Below are 26,588 nucleotides of genomic sequence, written 5' to 3'. Positions count from 1 at the left end.
GACAGCGAGGAAATATTTCAAGTGTGATAGGCATAAGCGAACGAGTTTTAAAGGGGGGTTTTAACTAATCAAAGACGCCTTTTTACCTCACTTGTGATCCTACATAATAGATCCTTTAATAAAAAAAAATATTTTTGGTCTTTTTTTTGAGATTCGAATTCTCCTAACGCTAATTTCATTCCATTCCGAGCCATTTTTTTTTTGCCAGGTAAACCAATTCCCTTTTTTTAAACCAAGTCTTTGATTTTCCCTAAAGGATAGGAAGGAAGCAAATAAAATTTAAAAACAAATATATTAGAAGCAATTATTTCTCCATTTTAGGCAAAAATTTATTAAGAGTGTGATGAATTTAACAAATTAACTCTCACGAATACAATTGACGGTTAAACTACAAAGAAAGCGCTTGTATTCCTCATCTTAACGACACATTTTTCTTAATTGCACACGCTATTTTCAATCTTTTGATTGAAGCTTTGATTTTTAAACCTTTGCCATTTTTTAGAGTCAATTTCCAGGTACGTTTCTCAAGAGCAGCCCAGTAATAACGTTTAATTTTCTGGTAATATATTAATGAGCATGGTTGATAATGCAATTATATTAACTGGTTTATTCAGTGCGATTTTACACTGAGGAGTGCTTGGCTCAACATAATACGATTAGTGCCCGTCATGGCGCCCAGGCCCCCTCATCTGCGACGAATACGAATACCTTTTGAAGCACGCGAGGGTCTGGGCCGAGACCCTTAGCAAGGCAGGCGAGCTTCGACGCGACCCACAGAAAACATGGGGCGAAAGGGAGGGTGAATGCTTGTATAAAGCAAGAGAGGGGCTACCAGCCACGTGAGAGAACGCCTTACAGCTGTGGTAAGCAGAGGTGTTCACCTCTCAACTCAAATAAGATAATGACTTACACAACTTCTCCCCTTAGGCTATTTGGCTTTCTCACATCAGATATCTTTGATTTCCCATTGAGTATCTACCCTTCCCCCGGTTACTTAGTCCCTTAATAGTATTAACCACCCCTCCCCCCAGGTTACTTAGTCCCTTAATAGTACTAACCACCCCTACCCCCAGGTTACTTAGTCCCTTAATAGTACTGACTACCCCTCCCCCCAGGTTACGTAGTCCCTTAATAGTACTAACTACCCCTCCCCCAGGTTAATTAGTCCCTTAATAGTACTAACTACCCCTCCCCCAGGTTACTTAGTCCCTTAATAGTACTAACCACCCCTCCCCCCAGGTTAATTAGTCCCTTAATAATACTAACCACCCCTCCCCCCAGGTTACTTAATCCCTTAATAGTACTAACTACCCCTCCCCACAGGTTACTTAGTCCCTTAATAGTACTAACCACCCCTCCCCCAGGTTACTTAGTCCCTTAATAGTACTAACTACCCCTCCCCCCAGGTTACTTAGTCCCTTAATAGTACTAACCATCCCTCCCCCCAGGTTACTTAGTCCCTTAATAGTACTAACTACCCCTCCCCCCAGGTTACTTAGTCCCTTAATAGTACTAACCACCCCTCCCCCCAGGTTACTTAGTCCCTTAATAGTACTAACCACCCCTCCCCCAGGTTACTTAGTCCCTTAATAGTACTAACTACCCCTCCCCCCAGGTTACTTAGTCCCTTAATAGTACTAACCATCCCTCCCCCCAGGTTACTTAGTCCCTTAATAGTACTAACCATCCCTCCCCCCAGGTTACTTAGTCCCTTAAGAGTACTAACCACCCCTCTCTCCAGGTTACTTAGTCCCTTAATAGTACTAACCACCCCTCCCCCAGGTTACTTAGTTCCTTAATAGTACTAACCACCCCTCCCCCCAGGTTACTTAGTACCTTAATAGTACTAACCATCCCTCCCCCCAGGTTACTTAGTCCCTAAGAGTACTAACCACCCCTCCCCCTAGGTTACTTAGTCCCTTAATAGTACTAACCATCCCTCCCCCCAGGTTACTTAGTCCCTTAATAGTACTAACCATCCCTCCCACCAGGTTACTTAGTCCCTTAAGAGTACTAACCACCCCTCCCTCCAGGTTACTTAGTTCCTTAATAGTACTAACTACCCCTCCCCCCAGGTTAATTAGTCCCTTAATAGTACTAACCATCCCTCCCCCCAGGTTACTTAGTCCCTTAATAGTACTAACCACACCTCCCCCAGGTTACTTAGTCCCTTAATAGTACTAACCACCCCTCCCCCAGGTTACTTAGTCCCTTAATAGTACTAACCACCCCTCCCCCCAGGTTACTTAGTCCCTTAATAGTACTAACCATCCCTCCCCCCAGGTTACTTAGTCCCTTAATAGTACTAACTACCCCTCCCCCCAGGTTACTTAGTCCCTTAATAGTACTAACTACCCCTCCCCCCAGGTTACTTAGTCCCTTAATAGTACTAACCACCCCTCCCCCAGGTTACTTAGTCCCTTAATAGTACTAACTACCCCTCCCCCCAGGTTACTTAGTCCCTTAATAGTACTAACCATCCCTCCCCCCAGGTTACTTAGTCCCTTAATAGTACTAACTACCCCTCCCCCCAGGTTACGTAGTCCCTTAATAGTACTAACCACCCCTCCCCCCAGGTTACTTAGTCCCTTAATAGTACTAACTACCCCTCCCCCCAGGTTACGTAGTCCCTTAATAGTACTAACTACCCCTCCCCCAGGTTAATTAGTCCCTTAATAGTACTAACCACCCCTCCCCCCAGGTTACTTAGTCCCTTAATAGTACTAACCACCCCTCCCCCCAGGTTACTTAGTCCCTTAATAGTACTAACCACCCCTCCCCCAGGTTACTTAGTCCCTTAATAGTACTAACTACCCCTCCCCCCAGGTTACTTAGTCCCTTAAAAGTACTAACCATCCCTCCCCCCAGGTTACTTAGTCCCTTAATAGTACTAACTACCCCTCCCCCCAGGTTACGTAGTCCCTTAATAGTACTAACCACCCCTCCCCCCAGGTTACTTAGTCCCTTAATAGTACTAACTACCCCTCCCCCCAGGTTACGTAGTCCCTTAATAGTACTAACTACCCCTCCCCCAGGTTAATTAGTCCCTTAATAGTACTAACCACCCCTCCCCCCAGGTTACTTAGTCCCTTAATAGTACTAACCACCCCTCCCCCCAGGTTACTTAGTCCCTTAATAGTACTAACCACCCCTCCCCCAGGTTACTTAGTCCCTTAATAGTACTAACTACCCCTCCCCCCAGGTTACTTAGTCCCTTAATAGTACTAACTACCCCTCCCCCCAGGTTACTTGGTCCCTTAATAGTACTAACCATCCGTCCCCCAGGTTACTTTGTCGTCTCAGAGTACTACAACCCCTAAATCTCATACTTCCAGGTACAGCGAGCTTTCCATTGACTACCCACCTCTCCCCCTAGGTCAATTATCCTCTAAAATTACAAACCACACCCCGATTTCATACTTCAAGGTACAGCGAGTTTCAGGCATATCAGGCGGCCGGTGCTTGCGAGACCCCCCCTGACTACAGCCCCCCCGGGACAAGTCAGTTCACGTAGCTCATGTGGCAGTTGACGTTTCGAGTGGATGTGGCCGTGGTCAATAACACCCTCGTCGTTCGCTACCACCCCCCTGGGAACTTTCCGCAGGAGTTCGAGTACGATGTCAAGTGTTGAAGACACCTGCGAATAGGCTTTTTATAGCAGTTTCAGCAGAGTGTGTTTTCTAACTAGGTCGTTGTCTAGTGTCCACTTCAACATGTAGATTGAGAACCGCAGGTAATCCTTTGCATAGTCAAAACCTGTAACATGACAACGAAATTGCAGCCTACCATTGTTAGACAACATTGAAAAATATGGGTTTGTAATAAGTTTTAAAGTTTTGTTAATTGCCTTAAAAAATGGATCAACAAAGCGTGATGGCCTTCAACATATTTGTAAGAGAACGACTCGATTTTACAAAACACCATGTACATACAACGCTTAGCCGGGACAATAAAAATTGTTCATTTGCTATTTGTGTTTGTTACTTATTTGCAGTGGCGTGTAGCCAAGTTTAAACCCTTTAGATACGAGCTATTGCCGTATATCGTTGACAAAGAGAGAGAGAGAGGGGGGGGGGGGGGGGGGGACGGAAGTGAGTATATTTTGCATTCACCGTCGTTTTGCTAACGTCAAAGGCATGATAAGTTAGCTATATAAGATAGCTCTATCTCTACATATTGCCATAGCTGGCCAAGAAGTTAAGATAACAGTGTAAGATAATTGGTTCCACAGCAAAACAAACCAATTTGCCGCTATTTTATTGAATCATCGAGTAAGATAAACCGCCCTCCGATCAATTCAGGGTCGAGCTCAGAGTCCCCCTCCCCCCATAATAAATAACCACGCCCCTAGAATTATCTGTAATCTAAGAAAGACCGGATCCAAATTTGAATCTATTCATCAAAAGCTCAAGAACATGATTTCACATTTTGCATTGTGTATATATTTTACTTTGGACTATTACAGTATTCTAACCATAAATATTGCGTGGAAAATAAATGTGATGGATTCAGCAAAGTAGTGTTCAATATTCAATTATCCCTTATCCCCTTTGAGTCTCCTTTATTGATAGTCCTTGGCACCATAAACTTACATAATGTAATAAGTTGTATTATCAGTATTTCATGGTACTGAATTTTGGTGAACATAGTTTCTATAATCTTTTATTTTTACACAGGGTTTTAAAAGGTTTTTAAATTCTAGGTTCCTGCTCGCGGATTTTTACCGTATCCTAATCAAAGTCTACCTTAATAGCTTAATACAAGTACATCTCGATCTATCAATTCTAAACAAGTTGTGTCACATGCCTTAAGAGAAGTTATCTGACCGCTATCAGAGGAGCCAGAAAAAGGCTGTAGGACTAAAGCTATCTTCCCAGACAAAAACACGACAAAACCAAGTATCTACTCGAAAAAGCACTCGGAATGAAACTGTTCAAGTCGATCTATGTCTCTAATTCCCGCCAATTCTCATAAAAAATCTCCTTTTTTAGAAATATTCATATAACTTTTTTATTAACTTATAGAACATACCAGGCAAAACATGTCTATAAAATACCTCAAAAGTGCCGCGGCATTTTTAAAAAAAGTCAGCGAAATATTATCTTTTAAAACACTTATATGATCCTGATAAGATTTCTATCAATTTTCTGAACAATTATTCACGGTGTTAAAGATAACAAACGCAGTCCCAAACATATAAAAGACGAGGCAAAGGCAGCAAGACTACACAACTAGCCTTCCCTTCCCCACCCACCTACCCATCCCCCTACTCCACCCACCTACCCATCCCCCTACCACAGCCTGCACCTACCCATCCCCCGACCCCACCCACCTACCCATCCCCCTACCCCATCCACCTACCCATCCCCCGACCCCACCCACCTACCCACCCTCAGGCCACCCTAATCCTGGCTTGGGTCTGGCTCACCTCTACGGGTTTACAAACTTTTAATTAGTAAAATATATTTGCCTGTAATGTTTGAACGCGGTTCCCCCCCTATTGGTCACCTACGCTAATAGGATGCCATTTCGACACAACCTTTTAAAAGACAGACCTAGTATTTTTTTATACCTACCGAGCGCATGCGTATAATGGACTACGACCAAAAGAGCCAGCGGCATCAGTTTCGCTGCCGTGGTGACGAGCGGCGACACTAGAAGAAAATCAAATCTCATGATAATATGTTAATAATAAGAAGCGAAAAGATTACCCTTACCTTGCAGGGCCGTAGCAGGGGGTGCCCCGCTAATATTTCCAAAAATTATATGAATATTAAATGACATAATAATAATAATAATAATCTTTATTGAGGAGAGCTTTTTCATTTAAAATGATTTTCAAAAAGGACCTCGACTTATAAATAATAACAGTAATCTATAAAAAATATATGGGAAAAAAAAAAATTAAGAAAAAAAATATATTTTTGATATATCGTTACATTAAAAAAATACTATGATAAAAATACCTAGGTTAAAAATTGAGAAATACTACGTTTAAAAGTACAAATATTTGTGCATCTCTTAATGTCCTGGCTAAGTGAGTTAAAATCCTTGACTGCATGGTACTCAGTTCTTTGTTTGCCCCAGTTTCTTTTCACACTAGGGAGCCTAATATTACATTTGTTTCTGGTATTATAATTATGTTGATCTTCGAGTTTTAACAGATCCATTTCATGCTCTACGAGACCATTTAAACATTTAAAGACATATACACATCTTCTAAGAAAACGCCTCTTTTCTAGAGGTAACCACTTAAGTTTGGCTAAAGCGTCTGTTGCCGACGAGTACAGTGGTCTATCAAGTATTATTTTTGCAGCCTTGTTCTGGAGGATTTGTAAATTTGACATGATAGTGACATTATGCTTATCGCCCCAAACTAAATCAGCATATTCGAAAAGCGGCAGAACTAGACTATTATAATAAAGAAGTCTAGCTCTAAAAGGCAATAAATGCTTAATGCGCCTTAGAAGACCGAGTCTTTGGTTGATTTTGCCAGATAAATATTCAACATGCTCTGACCATGTCAAGTCGGAAGATATGAATACTCCAAGATATTTGAAATTACTCACATTAGATACATTGTAATTTGAAATCGACACAGAAAGTTTGATTTTACTCTCTAGTTTCCTGTTGCTGCCTAAGAGCATACATTTCGTCTTTTCCAAATTTAGTGTTAGCTTGTGATCGTCCATCCATTTAGCAACGGCCAAAAGATCTTGATTGAGGTTATCGCTCAACTGCTTAGAGGAAGAACCATAACAGTAGATCACAGTATCATCCGCATAAAGAGAGGCACAGCAGGACTCCAAAACATCGGGCAAGCTGTTTATGTAGATGACAAACAGCAACGGGCCCAGTAGGGGCGTGGCTGTCGCCCACATATTGTTCTTGTTTCTGCATCGAGCCCCCCCACCCCTAATGATTATCAATAATTAACAATAATTATCTTTATGCTAACAGCCATTTGTAAGCTGAAAACAGAACTTAGGCTAGGGACACTCATAAACACTCAAAAGAATATAAACTCATAGTTTTATCATTAGTTTGAATTTGTTTGATTTTGGTGATTTTTCAGTTCATTTTAATTTTTTAATTGTAATTCTGCTCTCAATTGTTAATTCTAATTATTAAGTGTAAGAATCAGCCTGAAGGGGCTTGTCCTGTAAAACAAATCTGAAGTTCCAGAAAATATCCATGGAGGGGGTGGGAGGTATGACCCCCCATCCCTCTGGAATTTCCAACCCCCTGTAAAAAATTAAATACAGTAAAAGTGCATTTTACCCCACCCCCTCCCCTCTGGAAATTTCTGGCCGTTTGACCCCCCACCCGTCCGGAATTTACAATTCCCTCCATGGGGGGGGGGCATTGAATTTTTCTGGAACTACACAATAATGATAATAGTCAGAGAGACACATTTTCAGACATTTTCATTATCCCATGAACAAATAGACAAACAATCGTGTGGCTTTATGATTGGATTGAAGAGCTGCAATAGTTCACAGTGGCACGGGTTTCCTTTTAAGCCGGGATGTTCAGTTGTGTAAGAATCCTTTCTACATTGTAGTCGGTCAAAGGTACCCAACATTTCAAGTAACGCGGCAGGTCAGCTAAAACTTTCTAATTTTATCAAAACTTCAATAAAAAAATATATGTGAATGAGATTCACATTCTCCTAATACTTTTGATGAGAAATTTTTCTTGCAAAATTTCCCCTAACACCTGCCATATAGTTAATAGTCTCCCATTAATAACTATGCTATTATGATTTGACTGTGTTATAGCGCAGGTTATTTACGCGGTTCACTTATAAAAAACAAAATCAAAAGAGAGGAATAATGGAGTAAAGGTAACAAATATATAATTTATCATAATTATGTAAATAAATAACAAGTTCAAATAACGAATGCTGATTGCTGATATCGTCGACTCTCAGCATTTTATGAAGAAAACGTTGTCGTTTTGGGGGTCTGGTACCGAGGAATCTTGTTTCTTTTTAGATATTTTCTTTATAAAGATGGTCACAGTCACTGTTTTTCTCTATCCACGAGACTAGCAAACACAACAGACTACTTTTTTGTTAAATCTAAGAGTAGTGGCTCAATTTTACAATTTAGATCAAAGCCAGAGGTAACGACAAATTGAAAATAATGCTAAATCATGAAATAAAGTTGAAACAAAATTGGTATAGTTAGTTAATTCATTGTAATGCCAATTTGTGATAGTTGGGACCAATGTCTCTCACTCCTCTTGCTAAAACCCTTTGATAAAAATTTTTGATTTATTGTTTGGTAAATGTTTAATGTTCACCACCCATAAATGTTTTTCTCATTCATGCAAGAACTGGGCAAAATCCCATTGTCCTTAAAATATCAATCAAAATTTCAATTACAACAAAGACATTATCGACACGGCTGTTTAATACCCCAAAGACTGGTTCCATATGATCGCCTTTATACGGACAAGATCTTGAAATAAATCCCTAAGGCAAAATTTTATTTCTTATTACAGCAGACACAACACAACAATTATTTTACGCTTTAAAATGGAATAAGTCAAATAGCGAAAAATCCTGAAATCCTCCCGTGATGTGCTTTTATGCACGAAAAAAGAAATCGGGGCGTCTTTTAAAAAATGTGTTTTTTTTTCGCGATGAGAATACCGTACAGACACCAAGGAAGAGGAGGCCCGGGGGCATTCGTCTAGAAACTTCTCCAACTCAGTTCATTGTGACAAGTTTCATGTAAAAAGTTCGAGTCGCGAGGACCTTGGATTTTGAACAACATCCTGTTTACGAGAAACAAGGTGGAAATGATGGAACAAATGTGGGCAAAAGTATTGCAATGAATAGGGAAAATTATTTTCAAATAATTCTACGTGTATTCCAAGAGGTATTCTCGTACAAATAAAACTTCTTTTCCAATATTTGAAATATGATAATTTCAAATTACACCCAAGAAACGTCCACTAAGTGTTGCATTCTATTACGCATGCGCCTTGTAGATTTGCTTTTAGGATTACGGATCGCTTTCTGATTGGCTATGCTCGCCATAGCTATGATATAAACGAAGAAACGGATCAGAGGCGGGCAGAAAACAAGAAAAATCTACGACTTCGTTAAACTTAGTGGGTCGAAGCCACAACACAATTGTATGTCCAGTGTTCTATTTGTTTGTTTTTTTTTTAACATTTTTTTACATTTTAACATATATGATATATGATATTACAACAATTTTGTTTGTCAGGGGGAAATCCAAACAAGAAAGCCATGTTGAAGTTTTTGCTGGTTTTTGTCGGGGCGGTGCAGCTCAGTCTTATCTTGGCGCATGCTCCCTCTCCTTGCCAGGTAAGAGAACTAATCCCGTTTGCTTTACTACCCGAACACCAATACAATTCAAGACAGTACCATGGACTTTACTTGCAACCGAAATGGTTGTCATGAGTCCGTCAAGAATAGAAAATTCTCGTTTGGAAAGCGGGTAAAATAGTCAATTTAACAAATTTCCAATAGTTGTCCGTAGTATGTACTCAAAATGTTTCCAATTTGTGATATTTCTAATCAAATCCGTGCTTGGATATTTTACATAGAATTGCTGTGCGCAAGGTCATGATGGCAAGAATGGAATTCCGGGGATTCCAGGAGTCCCTGGAAAACCTGGAACACCGGGGAAGTCTGGAAACGATGGACGGAATGGCAAACCGGGAGCGCCTGGACCCAAGGGCCCTCCAGGACCCAAAGGAAGTAGGGGGCCCAAGGGTGTTCAGGGCCCTCCTGGGACGACACACGTCAACTGGAAACAATGTGCATGGAAGGAATCAGATGGGCGGGACCATGGATTGATCAAGGTAAACTATAGTGAACAAGCCTTTTTACTTATTTGTTATTACCCGCTTGTTTTATCGAGTTTTGTTTTCTTTTAAAAGTGTGTTATTAAAATTATGTTTTTGCGCTGGGAAGGAGCTGTACTCTTTGCATTTTTATTTCAGGATTGTGTTTTTCGCAAGAGACGTCAGAATACGGCCCTTCGTGTACAGTTTATTGGAACATTTCGAATCCATAACTGTAATAGTTGTTGCAAGCGCTGGTTCTTTACCTTCAATGGCGCTGAGTGTCGCGGACCCCTCCCTATCGACGGAGTAGTCTATATGAGCAAAGGTAAAACATCGCTTTCAATGCTACCGAAGATACAGGCTTTAGAATATCTTCTAAATTAACCAATTCTCCAAGTCATTATTCATGTCATTTGAATTGCGGGACAGCAAATTTACCTGAGACACGTTTTTAGTGTTAAAAGGTAATCTTTCGTTCACAGGGTTGTTGGCTGATGATGCACGAATTCCCCTTACACGATTTTATGCTATCGAAGCCACATACATAAGAATATATTCTAAATAAACCAATTCTCCAAGTCATTATACATGTGAATTGCGGGACAGAAAATCACTTAATAAAATATTTGAGATCAGGCGCTCTGATTGGTGGGATTGCTCACTTCGGTGTTTGTTTGATTGGTCACCTCGGTGTTTGTTTGGGGAATTCTCCCAAACAAAAACACTTCGGTTTTCAAAACTCGATGGCACCCAAAGAATATTTTATTTTTTTATTTCTTTATTAATCGCTCCACGGATCTAGACTCATGCTCACAAGTCTGTTGTTTCTTAGGCACAGGAGCTAACCTCAAAGACCTCCATCGCGTGAGGGTAATAGAGGGCTACTGCACCAACATTCACAATGGCCCCATTCGCGTCGGCTTCAACGTCGGTAATTGCGCTGGTTATGGTAATGCTGACGCCTACACCGGGTGGAATGCGGTCTCGCGCATTATTGTGGAGGAAGTCCCCCCTCAGCAAACCTGAGAATGACTTGGGCGAGCTTAGCCAGACAGTATCACAAACGATAAAGTAATATAATAGGTGTTGGGGTGTGAGGTTTAACCAGCAATAAACACGATAAAGCAACTCTGTTATTGTTGTTTGTTAGTTTTGTTTTATTTTCTTATTGTTGTTGTAAGCAGTTTCACAGAGAAAACAAACAGGCAGTGGCTAGACCAAGTCGAGGAGACACGGAGTTTAAATTGTGCAATTTTAATCATTGCAACTTAGCTTACAGCGACTTACAGTCATGAAAGCGCATTATACACATTGCAGAAAAACTAACTCACAGGACCAGGTAAAAACGAAGAAAATGAACGGCACAACTACATCTACTTAAGCCGTATGGGCTAATACCCAAAGTGCAGCAGACGATAAGTCACATCAACCCTGCCCATAAACTATTACACACACTTTATTTGCTCCCAAGAGTTTTTTTTGCGTGGAGTAGTTACTTGTAGTTACGTAGCACAACACAAGGTCTCATGTTCCTTATCCTATTCCTGGATCGCCTTTAGATCCTAAATCACGTCCACACGGACACATTCAATTTCGTAATATCGGTTGTATTGGAGACATACGTAAAAGAAATATAACGAAGAAGGTATCATAGGAATCATGGCAAAAGTAATTGACGATCCTTCAAAAGAATGCCCCACTTTTAGGCGGTCAAAGACTAAGACTAGGTGGGTACGCGGCTGCATCACTACCTTTTGCAAATTTTCATACCGATCAGAAGGAAACGAAGAAGCCTTGAGGTTTAGGTTTTAACCAATCAAATCACTTAAAATCGTACCTTAAAAGGTTAAACGTTCTTTATGTCTTTGCAAAACTAGTGTAAACTTCAATCGTGTAAAATGGTTCCAATGTGTGTCATGCTTCTTACGGAATAAAAGACTTACCAGAATTATCGGCGCTTGTACAAGCCTCTGTCCGGTCTAACAGCAAATGATTTGGTTTCTCATCAAGCGGTAATTATATGTGAGATAATGCTAGATGCAATTCAATGGTATCAAGCAGATTAATAGCAAATTGGATAAACAATTCATCATGCACCAATCTAACGCGAAAACAATAAGTAAGCACGACTTCGCTGATCATTTAATTTCTATAATAATTCAGGCCCGTCTCTCGAAGATGGTATAACCCCAGCCCCAAAAAAGCTTTTTTACGTTTAAAATTTCTGTATAGGTAGTTTTTTAAAGTGGGTGGCATTTTTTAAGGTCTTTTTTGTTGCCATGGAGTGAAAGAAAATGCAATTGAAGTAAGAAAACTATACCGTCCATTTCTTTTTTTGGGAGCAATTGGATATATATGGTGCTGCCAACAGTTTGACTAAACTTGTTTATAAAAGTCTGAGGAAATTTTGTGCCTTAGAAATTTTGTTGTTGCTTAGGAAATCAAACGAAGATTCAAACATCTTTTCTTCAAAAATGCAATTTGCGATTCAAGGTCACTAGCCTGTGTGAAACTTTATGCATAGTTTCTGTTTTATATTTAACGAATTTCAAAAAGTATTTTCCGTGGGAAGCACTTTTGTTTGCCACGATATTCGTCATTTTATGGAATTTGCGAGGCGCGCAGCATACATACCATGGAAAACTATGGAAAATTTGTTTTTCACGAACACAAAATAATGGTAGGGGGCGGGTTCTTTGCTTGAAATTTATAAAGTGCAAACATGATTTCTAATCGGGAGAAATTCGTCCTTTCATCAAAGCCTTTGTTCAAGTGCAAAAACGGGCCACAAGCGAGACATTGTGGGAATGACGAAACCTTCTGATTTATCATAGTTGACATCCAATAAGAAATCGAGATTGCGTGCAAGTATTGTACACGGTACTTTTGGGAGACATAGTTTCACAAAGCTCCAGAAAACATGCGTAACCTTGAATTCAGAATTTCACATTAGTAATTGCATACTCATCCCCTTTAAAATGTTTAAGCTTACAAGCAAAAACATACTGAAATAAGGGAGGGAGAAGGGGATTATTTTACATTAGCATGACGAGAGGGTCCGACGTATGGACGCAGAAAGGTGGTGTCCAGGGAACTCATCTCTCGCGCTAATGCACCCATTTGTAGTGAATCTTGTGCTGAAAGGTCAATGAATGAACGCATCGTTTTTACGTTTTTGAATTTTGTGCTGAAAAGAAGTGAAAGGTCTGACTATGGCAATGGAAAGGCAACACCATTGTATACCATTTTTGTTTTCAATATTTTACTTTTTTACAAAAAAAAACACTACTCTCGGTTTCTAAATAAGGTCTCTGAGGTTGCTTTTTACTCTAGTAGCATAACAACAGTGTTAAACAGGAACTTGGCCAGAAGGTTGGACATTTCTTTTCAGGCATCGTCAAATACTTTATGCATGTGATACCTATGACACCCCCGTCAGCATATCCCGGGTACGCACCTGAAACAAGGGATGCACAAAAATATCATTTAAGAAAATCTAAACTAAAATGTTCACTGATCCCCATACCCCAGTATGGTTCAAGTTCAAGTACCAATGGAACTAGCTCGAAATTCCGAAATAAAACGCGACAAGTTAGTGTCTACTATAACAACACAATGTCCATGATGGAATTTTCAGTATGCTTGTTAACGATTCAATAAATATAATCAAGACATGGGGCGATGCTTTCTAGAATATGCAATACAATGTTACTACAAGATTATAGCACAATTTATATTTAGTTAAAGCAGTCGTAAGTGGGGTTTCCCTTAAAGAATAGTTTGACTAAACTGGATTTAGAAACTATGTAGTCTGTGTCTTTATTGTTGCCCAGGAAATCGGAAGAAGTTTCAAACAATTTGGGTATGAGCAATCCGGTCACACGGCGTTATTTGTTATTTTAAAAATCATTCCAGAATACAAGGAACCGATGCCCATAGTAAGAAATCGTGTCTTCTTTATCCATCTCGAATTGCGCTTTTCCTGGTTTTTCCGTCATGTCAATTCTTATCCATTTAGAGTAATAACGCCCAGTCGACGACGAACATGTTAAGCATTCATCTGGACAGTTTAGCATACAATTGGACAGGATAAAGATATTTCTAGCGCACGATGCAACCTTTGTCACAATCGTAATTATTTTGCGGATGCTGTATTTAAACAGATTTGCTAAGTAGGATGGACGTCTCAGTCTACTTACATAAAATTGAATATCTAATTATTTTTCATAAGCCATTTAAATGGAAACGTTTGTTAAATCCAACTATTTCGTTCGATTATTGTGAGCTAATACGTAAGGACTTTAACCATGTCTTCTCCTCCAAGCACGTTCAATCACTCGTTGATCAGCAATGGAACCAACCGTTCGTCAACTGAACGATCCTCTGCATCCATCCACCAAGAGGTTTGGCTCGTGTCACTTCTGCTTGTAGTTATTATCGGTCTGAGTCTTAATCTTTCCGTCATCTCACTCGTGATGATGAAAAAAGTGCCGCGAAGGAACATGAATCTTTTGGTCGCTAACATGGCATTCAGCGACTTTTTATCACTTCTACTGGAGCCTTCGTCTCTTCTGTCCCAAATGACGGGAAACTCGCCATGGATTGGGGTTAGTTATCTGGCAGATGTGACTTGTAAGTTGTACACATTCACGATGAACACATCCACATGGGTTTCCCTTGTGACACTTTTGGTTATCTCCGTGGAGAGGTTCCGAGCAGTGTCATCCGTTGTACATGTGACGGAAAAACGCAGCGTTCTCATTATCCTGCTACTTGTGTCCTGGGTTTTACCTGGACTGCTTAACTCTAGTACTTTTGCTTTCTGCGCGGCTAATAACATCGGAGGGACATTTCAATGCTTGTGCGTCTTTACAATGCAGTCAGCGATCTATGCTGTTGCTGCAAATGTAATCTTCGTATTATTGGTGATCGTAATTCTCTGTCTCAATTTTGCAATTATACGTAAACTTGTTCGCTCTCAAGTGGCGATACACATCCCAGAGGCTCAGCAACAAAAGCGAGCTCGAAGGTTTCGCTCTGCGACGCGCATGGTCATAACTTCTCTTTTACTGTTTGTACTCTGTGCGACCCCCCTCTACATAGTGCTCACAATCTTTAGAATGCAGTTTTTATTGGGAGTTCCAATTCTTAGTGAGTGGAGCGGGAATATGATTAATGCAGTAACTGTTCTGTTTTTTGTTAATCCTGCCGCTAGCCCGATCATCTACTTTGTATTTCTCGGCGACTTTAGAAAAGTGTTACGCAAGTTTTGCTGCAGAAAGAAGGTTATTGGTCAACCGAATGCGGAACCGGGATTACCACTTACTTAATGAGGAACCGGAAGAACTACACTCTTGATGTGGAACCGGATGAACTACACATTTAATTATTGTCCTTCGGGAAAAACTGTCCGTGAACAAATCTGAAATAGGGTTGGGAACTGTTGAGGAGTTCAGAAACCGAAGGTCTCTTATAAGTGCTAATGCCTAAAGGTGAACATCGCACTAAAAAATGAACTTATCACTTTGGAAATCAGACTTTTGGAACCTTCTCGTGTGCGACTTCCAGTTTGTCCTTACCTGTTTGAATTATTTTTTCTCGTCTTATTAAAAAGACCAGATCCTATTCGTTGCAGCCCGAACTGCCAATTGTTCTTTTAAATCATATAATATATGGTAAATGAGGTAGAAAACTTTAGTCGAACATTACTTCAAATCAACTACATTTCCTTCCACTTCCTTCTTATTTGAATCGTTTTATTATTTTCATGACATGACGCTGCAAATAAGCCCATTTCACATCTAATAAGGCATAAAATTTCACTGAGTGCTTAGCTAGTAATAGCAAACACAGTATCAAACGCGACATTGATGCGACTGATGCGACTTTTTGTAAAGAGTTTTTGAAATTTTCGTCCATGAGCCCATGCATAGCGCAAGGATGATCAATGTAAATATATTTTAAAAAGCCAAAATCTGGGTATGTGCATTTCGGCCTCACGTTATTTGTGTTTCCAGAATACAAGGAACCGATGCCCATAGTAAGAAATCAAGTCTTTTTCATCCATCTCGAATTGCGCTTTTCCTGGTTTTTCCGTCATGTCTATTTTAATCCATTTGAAGTAATAACGCCCAGTCTGCGACGAAAATGTTAAGCATTCATCTGGACAGTTGAGCATACAATTGGGCAGGATGAAGAAGATATTTCTAGCGCACGGTGCAACATTTGTCACAATCGTAATTATTTCGCTGATGCTGTATAGAAACAGATTTGCTAAGTAGGATGGACGTCTCAGTCCACTTACATAAAATTGAATATTTAATTATTTTTCATAAGCCATTGGCATGGAAACGTTTGTCAAATCCAACCATTTCGTTCGATTATTGTTAAGCCTTCTGCGTTAGGACTTTAACCATGTCGTCTCCTCCAAGCATGTTCAATCACTCGCTGATCAGCAATGGAACCAACACTTCGTCAACTGAACGATCCTCGGCATCCATCCACCAAGAGGTTCGACTTTACTCTTAATGAGAAACCGGATGAACTACACATTTGTAGTACTACTCAATGAGGAACAGGAAGAACTACACACTTAATGCGGAACCGGAAGTACCAATCAATAAGGAACCGGAAGAACTACACAATGTGGAACCGGAAGAACCACTCAATAAGAAACCGGAAGAACTATACTCTTAATAAGGAACCGGATGAGCTACACATTTAATTAATGTCCTTCGGGAAAAACACTTTGTATTCATACTGAAAATCAAAATCAAGTTAGCTTTTACCCTTCAGTTCTACATGAGATTTCTGTTCTCATTGAACCTCAAAATTAGCATTTTTTTGCAATATATCATAATATAATAATAAACATTAGCGCGTGAAAATGTATGCATAGTCACTGTTGTATTTACGAGGCGCACATCAAAAATACCACGGAAAACTATGGAAAACTTGTTTTTCACAAACGTAAAATAATAGTAGGGGCGGGTTCTTTGCTTAAAATTCATAAAGTGCAAACATGATTTCTGATTGGGAGAAATTCATCCTTTCATCAAAACCTTCGTTAAAGTGCAAACGGTCCACATGAGAGAATTTTGCGAATGACGAAACCTTCTGATTTATCAAAGCTGACAACCAATAAGAAATCGAGATTACGTGCAAGTATTGTTTAAGGTAACTTAAGGAGACATTATTTTCACAAAGCTCCAGCAAACATGCGTAACATAGAAATCAAAACCAAAAATTTCACAAATAGAAATTGCAAACTCTTCCTCTTAAAAACTGTTTAAACTTACAAGCAAAAACATACTGAAATAAGGGAGGGGGATTCTTCGGCTGGTATAAGAGCGAATGGGCTGAGAAACATTGTGCTTGTGTACAGTCATTGAGCATTAGATATCTGTCAAATCGCACCGAGCATTGTCATTGCTTACTCCACCGAGAGACGCTTACTTTAGAATAGTTGTGTCAGCGCGCGTAATTTCATCCTTTGGTGGGAAATACCTCTTTTATGTATACCGACAAGGGACAAAAAACAAGAGAGAGGCCTTTGCTATTAGACTTTATGGCGTAACAAGAGAGAGGCATTTGCTATTAGACTTGATGGCGTGTCAATTCGAAATTTAATAACATCAGAATCAGGCCCTTACCCAGGAAAATACCTCTTCATGTATACGGACAAGAGAAAACAAAGAGGAGAGAGGTCTTTGCTATTGGACTTTGTGGCGTGTCAATTCCCATATTTTCTAATTTTAGTCACAGCAGAATGCTCACCCTTCCCCGCGCGCCAGTACACTCTGTTTTTATAAGAACGTATAATTGTCAGATGAGGACATTTCAAGGCTGAATGTTTTCTTAACGATGTTCATAAATTTTATTGTATATAAGAATATAATACCCAATAAATTATTAGGAAGAGAGTTACACTAATAATCAATAGCAATAATAAGGTTGTTACTATGAGCACAAAGAACGCATCAGGACTAAAAAAGATTTTTCTGTTCTTAAAATTTGGTGAAATCTCAGTATTCTCAGCCTGGACGTTCTTATGAAAAAAGGTTCTTCTAAAAAAAGAGTGTATTTGCATTTTGTTGTTTTCCTACTGGTTTAACCTGTTTGCATTTTGTTGTTTTCCTACTGGTTTAACCTGTTTGCCATAAATACCATTCTAAAATTCCTTCTCATATCACGAACATGGAAGTAGTGGCTTTAGTTTGTTGATCTTTACGAGAATTACGGTAAAAATGAGAGCTCGAAATATGATCAACTTCCTCTCAAGTTCTTTAAATGTAAATCATATGAATGCTATATTTTTCGGAAAGTGTTTTAGTAGCTCAGTCGCCAAAAATGCCTTTTTTCTTAAGGTAAGACGGTACGAGCAGCAAAGCCGTACAACTTTTGTGGCAGCATTGAAGGCGATGTTGCGCATTTTACTACCGGCGCACAAACTTTTGTCGCAGCAAAAGATAGACCGATCCTGGCTGTTGATCAGCCATCTTTTTTCTCCGTGACACTGATGTGTGACTTTCGTTCAACCAATCACAAGCCTTATTGCAACTGCTTGAGTATACCTGACGTCACTTTGCTGCGAGACAAGTTGGGTTGTTGTAGAAATACGGGCTACATCTACGATTTTTTTTTTGCAAAAAGTAGAACCATCTACTTTCGGCAGCAAACTTTTTCAACTTGCAACAAAAAAAATGCTGCGACAAAAGTCGGTTCGCCGGTGGTAAAACGCGCAACTTCACTTACGAACTTTTTGGCAGCAATGCTGTCACAAAAGTTGTACGATTTTGCTGCTCGTATAACCGTACATTTATTGTCAACCATATGCTATTGCTTTGCACAGGGCTTGGCTTGAGTGAGCAGATGGCATTTCGGGGCCTGATGTGAGGAGGTGGAATTATTAAATTTTTCAATTTCACAATATTGAGTCTAGCGAATGCCGTGTACACAAACATTTGCTTCGTTTTAATCTCCTTACAAATATACTTTTTGAAACATACTTTACTGTTGATTCTCATATTGTGGGGTAAGATCCAAACTTTCAGATGAACGACTTAGGAAACTTATCGCAGACCGCAGTTTACCAAAGATAATCAGATCTTTAATGGTAGAACGTCCAACTCTGATAGCTGCTATTAGCAAAATTAGGATAACGGTCGGCTTCTTAATTCGCTATCTTAGCTACCCTAAGTGTTTTCTCTGATATGGGTGTGCCAGAAGACAACACTTCCTCATTTTTTTAAGCATTCAAACAGGGTTTGCAGGGCAAAAAAAGAAACTCTTGGAGGGAATTCTCTAATCTAAATACTGTAACTTTGAGGAGCCCCTGGATTGTTTGGATTAAAAAGCTAAACAATCCAGGGGCATTTGTTTAAGGAGAGATAGAAACACTCGAAATATAGATATGCCAGATTAGAAAAAAGCTATAAAAGCACAATTCTGACTTATCTACATGCAGCAAGTTCATTCAAAAGAAACGAAAGGTGAGTAAAGAATCTTAGAAAATCAAAATATTTCTGTTAGATGTTTAAAAACACAATTTATCAGACAACTGAGGAAACGGAAAAATAGATCGCGGACGTGCTTTTATAGGCTGCGTATTTTGTCAAAAATATGTCAATTCTATCTCGCTCAAATTACTATCCCTCGGTGAAGGCGGGGAAACGGTCTAAAATATGTCAACTTTTTAAAACGTATATTTTGTATGAACATTTCGACATTTTTTTTAAATACAAAAGCAATTGTTTTGAATTTTGTCTGAATTATGTCAAATTGCACTTAAACATCGATAGGGCCGTAGCAGGGGTCTGAGAGAGCGCACGTCTCCCCCCCCCCCCCCCCCCCTCAGTAGCAGTAGTGGCCCGGCTTCACATTTTGGATTTGAACAGCGATCGAAAAGTTTTTCAAGGAGATTGTATTTTCGCTTGATCTTTTAATGTAGTTATTGATCAGGGCCGTAGCAGGTGGTGGGGCACTCCCCCTCCCCTCCCCCCCCCCCCAACACCAGTATTTTGAAAAATTATAAGGAAATAACCAGTAGGGGCGTGGCCGTGCCCACAAATATTTTTCTTTTAAGAAATATTAAAATATTTCTGAACTGTGCCCCCCCCCCCCCCCTAATATTTCGAGGTCTGCTGCGTTGACTGACTGTTGATTGATGATAGTCTGATTGCTTCTCTTTATCATATTAGACTTCTCCTGCTTTGACGTACTTGTAGATTAATACCATGGTGACCGGAGCCCGTGCATTAATTGTTGCCTTTCTGGCCATATTCTGTGTGCGACAGGCCCGGGCGATCTGTAAGTTTATTGTTGTACTAGCGGCCAGTATGACGGGCGATTTGTAAGCAGTGCCCACCTTCTTTACATAACATGTTATCTCAACAACAGCAACCATATAATTCACAACAGAGCAACTAAAACAGCAGCAACCACAATAGCTTAAAGGGGCAGCGTCATGGTACTGCGCATGTCTGGAGTCAGTGTTTACTGTAGGCTTTCAATTGTCTACAAACAGTTAAACTTTAAGCTGTCAATGCAATATTTTTTTTGAAACTGCGTTTATTGATAGTTTGCGGTCACTTCCTTTGAATGAAAGTCTCCCACATATAATAAAGGCGCATAAGTCAATATTAGAATTTGACTGAAATTCATTGTGTCCGAGCCGGAGAGCTATTGCAAAGCTCTTACCATGAAACTGACACTTCTGGAGGGCCGACAAAAACCTCAACCAAAAAAATTTACTTCTCCTGACAAAAAAAAAATATTAGAATCCGCGCTATTAAATTGGCTATGCGCTCTAAATAATTAGTCACATCCTTAAATAAATTCCCAATAGACACACTGCTTTTACCATTTTGAAATATTTTTCACGTTTTCGGCTAAAAATCATCGGAGATTGTTACGTAATCGACCGGAAGTAAAATGGTGACAGCTTTAAACAGTGGCACTAGCCTGCTAATACCAAAACAAAAGTTATATCCACCATTGCCAACACCGATGATACGCCACCACAATACGGCTGAACTCTTTGTTCAGCTGTCCTCTGATGATACTCTCTACAGCGAACCAACTATACCCGCCCACAATTCACACATCGATTTCTATGACAGGCGCGTACACAGGGGGGTGGGCAGGGTGCGCGCACCTCCTTGGCGGCCAAAAAGTATGTCATTTCTTATAAAGGAATCTTCAAACACTATGTTTTTTTTCATATGATGCCAATGACTGCGCAACCCCCCTCCCCCTCAGCCAATCCTGGGTACGCAACTGTATGGCACGAAGCCAGTAAATATGCAAGGAAAATCTAAATGAGTGAACGGGTAGCCTGTTTAGTTTAGTATTTTAGCCAGCTTGTCTTTAATGATATTCTCTGTTTAGCTGCATTTGGAGTGAGTTGCCTAGCGGAGCATAATAAATACCGCGAGAGGCACGGCGCTCCCCCTCTAGTGTGGGACGGTACCCTTGAGGCTCATGCCAAGGCCTGGGCCAAGAAACTCAGCTCCGGTCGCCTCCCCCCTGGGGTGTTCCATGACATGAGGAGCCGTGAGGGTGAGAACATCGCCATAATATCAGAGCCGACGTGCGAAGAGGCGCTTAGCATGTGGTAAGCTTATGCAATGATGTCATAGCCGAAGTGGCGCTCAGCATGTTGTAAGCTTGTACAATGATGTAATAGCCGACGTGGCGCTTAGCATCTGGTAAGCTTATACAATGATTTAAGAGCCGAAGTGAGGGCCTCAACAGGGGCGTTTTTATAGAAAAGCGCACTGTGGGGTGTGGCTCTGGTGATAGGACACTAGATCCAAATCTAGAAACATTTATATCTAAATGCACTCATAAAATTAGCCATCTTCCGAAATCAACCGGAGGCGAAATCATCTCGTCACATGAGCAGGGTGGGGTCCGGACCCCTTTGACCCCCCCCCTGGACACGCGCCTACTTTACATGTGGCAAGCTAACGCCATGATGTAAGAACCGACGACTTGAGGTCAAGAGTACCTAAGACACCTGCTAAGGGTGACATCATTTGTAACTGGTCTTAGAGATTATTTCTTTCTTAATCAATTTCTGTATTTCATAAGGTATAAGTAAGCATGGATTGAACATTGTCTATTTTTGTTTATGTTATGCTTTAATCACCGGCAGGATGGACGAGTTCATAGATTACAAGGATGAAGGATATTGCGCCAACCCCCCAAGACTACCCCCCTATCACCTCATGCATTTCACACAAGTCACGTGGAAGGCGACCCGTCGGCTCGGGGTGGCTGTGTCAGGGAACTGGCTGGTGGCGCGCTACTCACCCTCGGGGAACTGGGGCGGACAGTTTGGCAGGAACGTTGAGTGCTAGAGAACTGTTGCGTCAAAATGTTTTTATCGATGTATTTGTCCATTCAAAAAGATCTCAAAAGTAATAAAGCTATCAAAATATTAGTAAGTGGTTATTTTCAAACACAAGGGTACAATGTTTTAATACATTTCGCAGAAGACAAAACCGTTATATTTGCTCGCCCTCCTTCCCCCCTTATATAGAACCTTCACGTTTCAGAAGACAAAATCGTTATATTTGCTCGCCCTCCTTCCCTCCTTATATAGAGCCTTCACGTTTCATACACAGTGAAACAAAAATAGAACTGCAATAGATAGGGCTGTAGTTACTTTTGCCATTCTACGACCATGTTACTTTAAGTAACATTAAAATGCTGACTTTAGCCCCCCTCGCAGGCGTTTTTAGGCAGGCGTCGCTCGCTCCCCGGAAATAGCGATGCCTGCCTAAAAACGCCTGCGAGGGAGGCTATGCTGACTTGAGCTCTTCCACATGTACTTATATAACACTATAATGCTGACTTGACCTCTTCCACATGTACTTATATAACACTATAATGCTGACTTGAGCTCTTCCACATGTACTTATATAACACTATAATGCTGACTTGAGCTCTTCCACATGTACTTATATAACACTATAATGCTGACTTGAGCTCTTCCACATTTACTTATATAACAGTATAATGCTGACATGGGACGTGATGGGCTAAACCCCGCGCACTTGCACGCAATGATTAACATACTGCACGAATAATTGTTTTATGTAATGATTAATTTATGTTAATAACAAATGGCTAGGGTTTTCATTTGGGCCGGTTGTTATTGTTAGAGTATCTTGGTTGGTATGCTATACGATCTTTTTGGTTTGGATCGGGTATTCGTACCAAGACGTGTGATCATATGGTATGGTGATGTTGGAGGGTGATTGTGAAGGATGGCTAGTAAGGTAATGTAGAGTGGAGATGGTAGTAATGTAATTACGGTGAAAAGGTGGATAGGTTCGACTAGTAGGTGGTGGAGGGTGGTGAAAAGATAAAGTGCGACTATAGAATAGGTTGTGGTAGTGTGGTGGGTAGGTGAAAAAGAAAAATAATGATAATAATAATAATGTTGTGTGGTAGGGAGATGGCTAATTGCTGTGTTGGTGGGGAACAAATTGGTACGGTGTATAGGTAAAAGTGGTGGTGAGGGGGATGTGGAGTAGATAAGGCTTATAATTTAGCGTGATGGGTCTGTGTGTGTTGAAATGGTAGTGGTGCGGAGGTCGATTTAAAATTTTCCTATGGTACGAAGATTGGGACGAGCAATGATACCACCCTTAGTAAACCCAGTCTTTGTCCACCTTTACACAATACTTAAACTTGGCGCTATCAAGATTTAAACTCTCCCATTCCCTGGAATATTGATATACCATTTGGCCCTGGACAATCAGTTTAGCTATTTCCCAATCAACTGCATACGATATAAGATTACCTTCATGGGTAACAAGCTGTTTCTTTTTGAGTGCTCATCAAGAGAATGACCTACTTAGCAACGCGCCACTATTTAAAATCATTTCCTAAATATTTTCGTAGATTGTTTTTCTTTCGGAATGCCCTTGGACAACCTAAAAAATTACAAGACAAATCTTCGTAAACAAAACTATTATTTATCACACTTTTCCAGATATCAGTCACACGTTGACATCTGTAAGTGGTCATTGACAAATACTTGGTAGTGGGGCCGGTAGAAATTAGAAGGACGAGTTCGCCGGCCCAAGAAAGTAAGATAAAGATCCTGGGGTAAAAGATGGTTTCTCTTCTTGTGAGTTTGTTTCCTTGTCTCCTGGTTGTTATCAACCTTTCGAGCGCTCAAGGTAAGTGTTCGTCTGTGTGTATGTGTCTCAAAATGCCAACGTCTGTAACTAGATGGATGATTTTGACAGCGAGGAAATATTTCAAGTGTGATAGGCATAAGCGAACGGGTTTTAAAGGGGGGTTTTAACTAATCAAAGACGCCTTTTTACCTCACTTGTGATCCTAAATAATAGATCCTTTAATAAAAAAAATTATTTTTGGTCTTTTTTTTGAGATTCGAATTCTCCTAACGCTAATTTCATTCCATTCCGAGCCATTTTTTTTGCCAGGTAAACCAATTCCCTTTTTTTAAACCAAGTCTTTGATTTTCCCTAAAGGTGTGGGAGGAAGCAAATAAAATTTAAAAACAAATATATTAGAATCAATTATTTCTCCATTTCAGGCAAAAATTTATTACGAGTGTGATGAATTTAACAAATTAACTCTCACGAATACAATTGACGGTTAAACTACAAAGAAAGCGCTTGTATTCCTCATCTTAAGGACACATTTTTCTTAATTGCACACGCTATTTTCAATCTTTTGATTGAAGCTTTGATTTTTAAACCTTTGCCATTTTTTAGAGTCAATTTCCAGGTACGTTTCTCAGGAGCAGCCCTGTAATAACGTTTAATTTTCTGGTAATATATTAATGAGCATGGTTGATAATGCAATTATTTTAACTGGTTTATTCAGTGCGAATTAACACTGAGGAGTGCTTGGCTCAACATAATGCGATTCGCGCCCGTCATGGCGCCCAGGCCCTCATCTGGGACGAATACCTTGTGAAGCACGCGAGGGTCTGGGACGAGACCCTTAGCAAGGCAGGCGAGCTTCGACGCGACCCACAGAAAACATGGGGCGAAAGGGAGGGTGAATGCTTGTATAAAGCAAGAGAGGGGCTACCAGCGACGTGAGAGAACGCCTTACAGCTGTGGTAAGCAGAGGTGTTCACCTCTCAACTCAAATAAGATAATGACTTATACAACTTCTCCCCTTAGGCTATTTGGCTTTCTCACATCAGATATCTTTGATTTCCCATTGAATATCTACCCTTTCCCCGGTTACTTAGTCCCTTAATAGTACTAACCACCCCTCCCCCCAGTTCTCGGTTACTTAATCCCTTAATAGTACTAACTACCCCTCCCCCAAGGTTACTTAGTCCCTTAATAGTACTAACTACCCCTCCCCCTAGTTCTCGGTTACTTAATCCCTTAATAGTACTAACTACCCCTCCCCCCAGGTTACTTAGTCCCTTAATAGTACTAACCACCCCTCCCCCCAGGTTACTTAGTCCCTTAATAGTACTAACCATCCCTCCCCCCAGGTTACTTAGTCCCTTAATAGTACTAACCATCCCTCCCCCCAGGTTACTTAGTCCCTTAATAGTACTAACCATCCCTCCCCCCAGGTTACTTAATCCCTTAATAGTACTAACCATCCCTCCCCCCAGGTTACTTAGTCCCTTAATAGTACTAACCATCCCTCCCCCCAGGTTACTTAGTCCCTTAATAGTACTAACCATCCCTCCCCCCAGGTTACTTAGTCCCTTAATAGTACTAACCATCCCTCCCCCCAGGTTACTTAGTCCCTTAATAGTACTAACTACACCTTCCCCCAGGTTACTTAGTCCCTTAATAGTACTAACTACCCCTCCCCCCAGGTTACTTTGTCGTCTCAGAGTACTACAACCCCTAAATCTCATACTTTTAGGTACAGCGAGCTTTCTATGGACTACACACCTCTCCCCCCAGGCCAATTATCCTCTAAAATTACTAACCACACCCCGATTTGATACTTCAAGGTACAGCGAGTTTCAGGCATAATAATAATAATAATAATAATAATAATAATAATAATAATAATAATAATAATAATAATAATAATAATAATAATAATAATAATAATAATAATAATGATAATAATAATAATAACGGCATTTATATAGCGCCTCATCAATAATTGCCCTAGGCACTTTACAATTATATATCAATTAAATAAACATTACACAATTAAAAATTAAAAATCACCCTGAAAATACATTGTGTCTAATAGGAAATGTTACATTTATAAAAATCGATATTATCATTAAAAATATATATATATATATGTGTGTATGTAATGTATAATTATCAGTGATATTAAAAAAAATGAATTTTAAACTTATTATAAATTAAATGCTTCTTTAAAAAGGTGAGTCTTAAGGCATTGCTTGAAAGTATTGAGATTTTGTATTGTCCTTAAGTGAAATGGCAACTCATTCCATAGTTTAGGAGCCGCAATCGAAAAAGCGCGGTCACCATAGGTCTTCAAATTGCCCCGTTTGACCTGAAGGTATTGTTGAGAAGCAGACCGTAGTGATCGGGAATGAGTTTTATACTTGCATAGATCTTTAATATATGGTGGAGCCATTTCATTGAGAGATTTAAAAAGAGTCAGTAAAACTTTAAAAATTATCCGGTACTTTACTGGTAACCAGTGGAGATCTTGCAGGATAGGTGTTACATGCTCAGTCTTTCTTGTTAAGCTGATAATACGAGCAGCTGTGTTTTGAATATCAGGCGGCCGGTGCACACCCCCCTGAC

At 40.1% G+C, this 26,588-nt stretch overlaps 2 protein-coding genes and 2 long non-coding RNA genes across 5 annotated transcripts; 2 read left to right on the top strand and 2 right to left on the bottom strand.

Annotated features, from left to right (window-relative positions):
- Positions 1-3,620: 3,620 nt before the first annotated feature.
- On the bottom strand, positions 3,621-11,835 carry LOC125572959. The gene is made up of 3 exons (XR_007313897.1): positions 11,772-11,835; positions 5,577-5,654; positions 3,621-3,756 (listed from the first exon to the last, which is right to left on the bottom strand). It is a non-coding gene; the product is annotated as an uncharacterized LOC125572959 (long non-coding RNA).
- LOC5500000 (collagen triple helix repeat-containing protein 1) lies at positions 9,051-10,956 on the top strand. Its single transcript, XM_001621470.3, has 5 exons — positions 9,051-9,147; positions 9,243-9,343; positions 9,586-9,843; positions 9,985-10,153; positions 10,661-10,956. Exons 2-5 carry the CDS (start codon positions 9,266-9,268, stop codon positions 10,852-10,854), a joined length of 699 nt encoding a protein of 232 aa, XP_001621520.3. The 5' UTR covers positions 9,051-9,147; positions 9,243-9,265; the 3' UTR covers positions 10,855-10,956.
- A 1,226-nt stretch (positions 11,836-13,061) lies between the features above and the next one.
- Positions 13,062-14,163, bottom strand: LOC125572960. Its single transcript, XR_007313898.1, has 2 exons — positions 14,028-14,163; positions 13,062-13,285 (listed from the first exon to the last, which is right to left on the bottom strand). It is a non-coding gene; the product is annotated as an uncharacterized LOC125572960 (long non-coding RNA).
- LOC116605895 (Golgi-associated plant pathogenesis-related protein 1-like) lies at positions 14,009-22,273 on the top strand. Of its 2 annotated transcripts, XM_048733180.1 has the most exons (4): positions 19,091-19,319; positions 20,028-20,136; positions 21,217-21,442; positions 21,986-22,273. In XM_048733180.1, exons 2-4 carry the CDS (start codon positions 20,064-20,066, stop codon positions 22,188-22,190), a joined length of 504 nt encoding a protein of 167 aa, XP_048589137.1. In that variant the 5' UTR covers positions 19,091-19,319; positions 20,028-20,063; the 3' UTR covers positions 22,191-22,273. The 2 variants fall into 2 exon arrangements, 1 of the variants encoding a protein (XP_048589137.1); XR_007313895.1 differs by lacking the exons at positions 19,091-19,319; positions 20,028-20,136 and adding an exon at positions 14,009-17,004.
- Positions 22,274-26,588: the final 4,315 nt, after the last annotated feature.

The sequence above is a fragment of the Nematostella vectensis genome, chromosome 10, assembly GCF_932526225.1.
Source record: "Nematostella vectensis chromosome 10, jaNemVect1.1, whole genome shotgun sequence".
Classification (NCBI taxonomy): Eukaryota; Metazoa; Cnidaria; class Anthozoa; order Actiniaria; family Edwardsiidae; genus Nematostella; species Nematostella vectensis.
The sequence above is the reverse complement of the archived record's forward strand: the minus strand, read 5'-3'. Positions and strand labels throughout refer to the sequence as shown.

Excerpts from the sequence above, each read along its gene's own strand:
- LOC116605895 (XM_048733180.1), top strand. The coding sequence starts at position 20,064 with ATGGTGACCGGAGCCCGTGCATTAATTGTTGCCTTTCTGGCCATATTC. Across the intron at positions 20,137-21,216 it reads GCGACAGGCCCGGGCGATCT|CTGCATTTGGAGTGAGTTGC; the intron begins GTAAGTTTATTG and ends TTCTCTGTTTAG. Across the intron at positions 21,443-21,985 it reads GAAGAGGCGCTTAGCATGTG|GATGGACGAGTTCATAGATT; the intron begins GTAAGCTTATGC and ends AATCACCGGCAG.
- LOC5500000 (XM_001621470.3), top strand. The coding sequence starts at position 9,266 with ATGTTGAAGTTTTTGCTGGTTTTTGTCGGGGCGGTGCAGCTCAGTCTT. Across the intron at positions 9,344-9,585 it reads ATGCTCCCTCTCCTTGCCAG|AATTGCTGTGCGCAAGGTCA; the intron begins GTAAGAGAACTA and ends TATTTTACATAG. Across the intron at positions 9,844-9,984 it reads GGGACCATGGATTGATCAAG|GATTGTGTTTTTCGCAAGAG; the intron begins GTAAACTATAGT and ends TTTTTATTTCAG.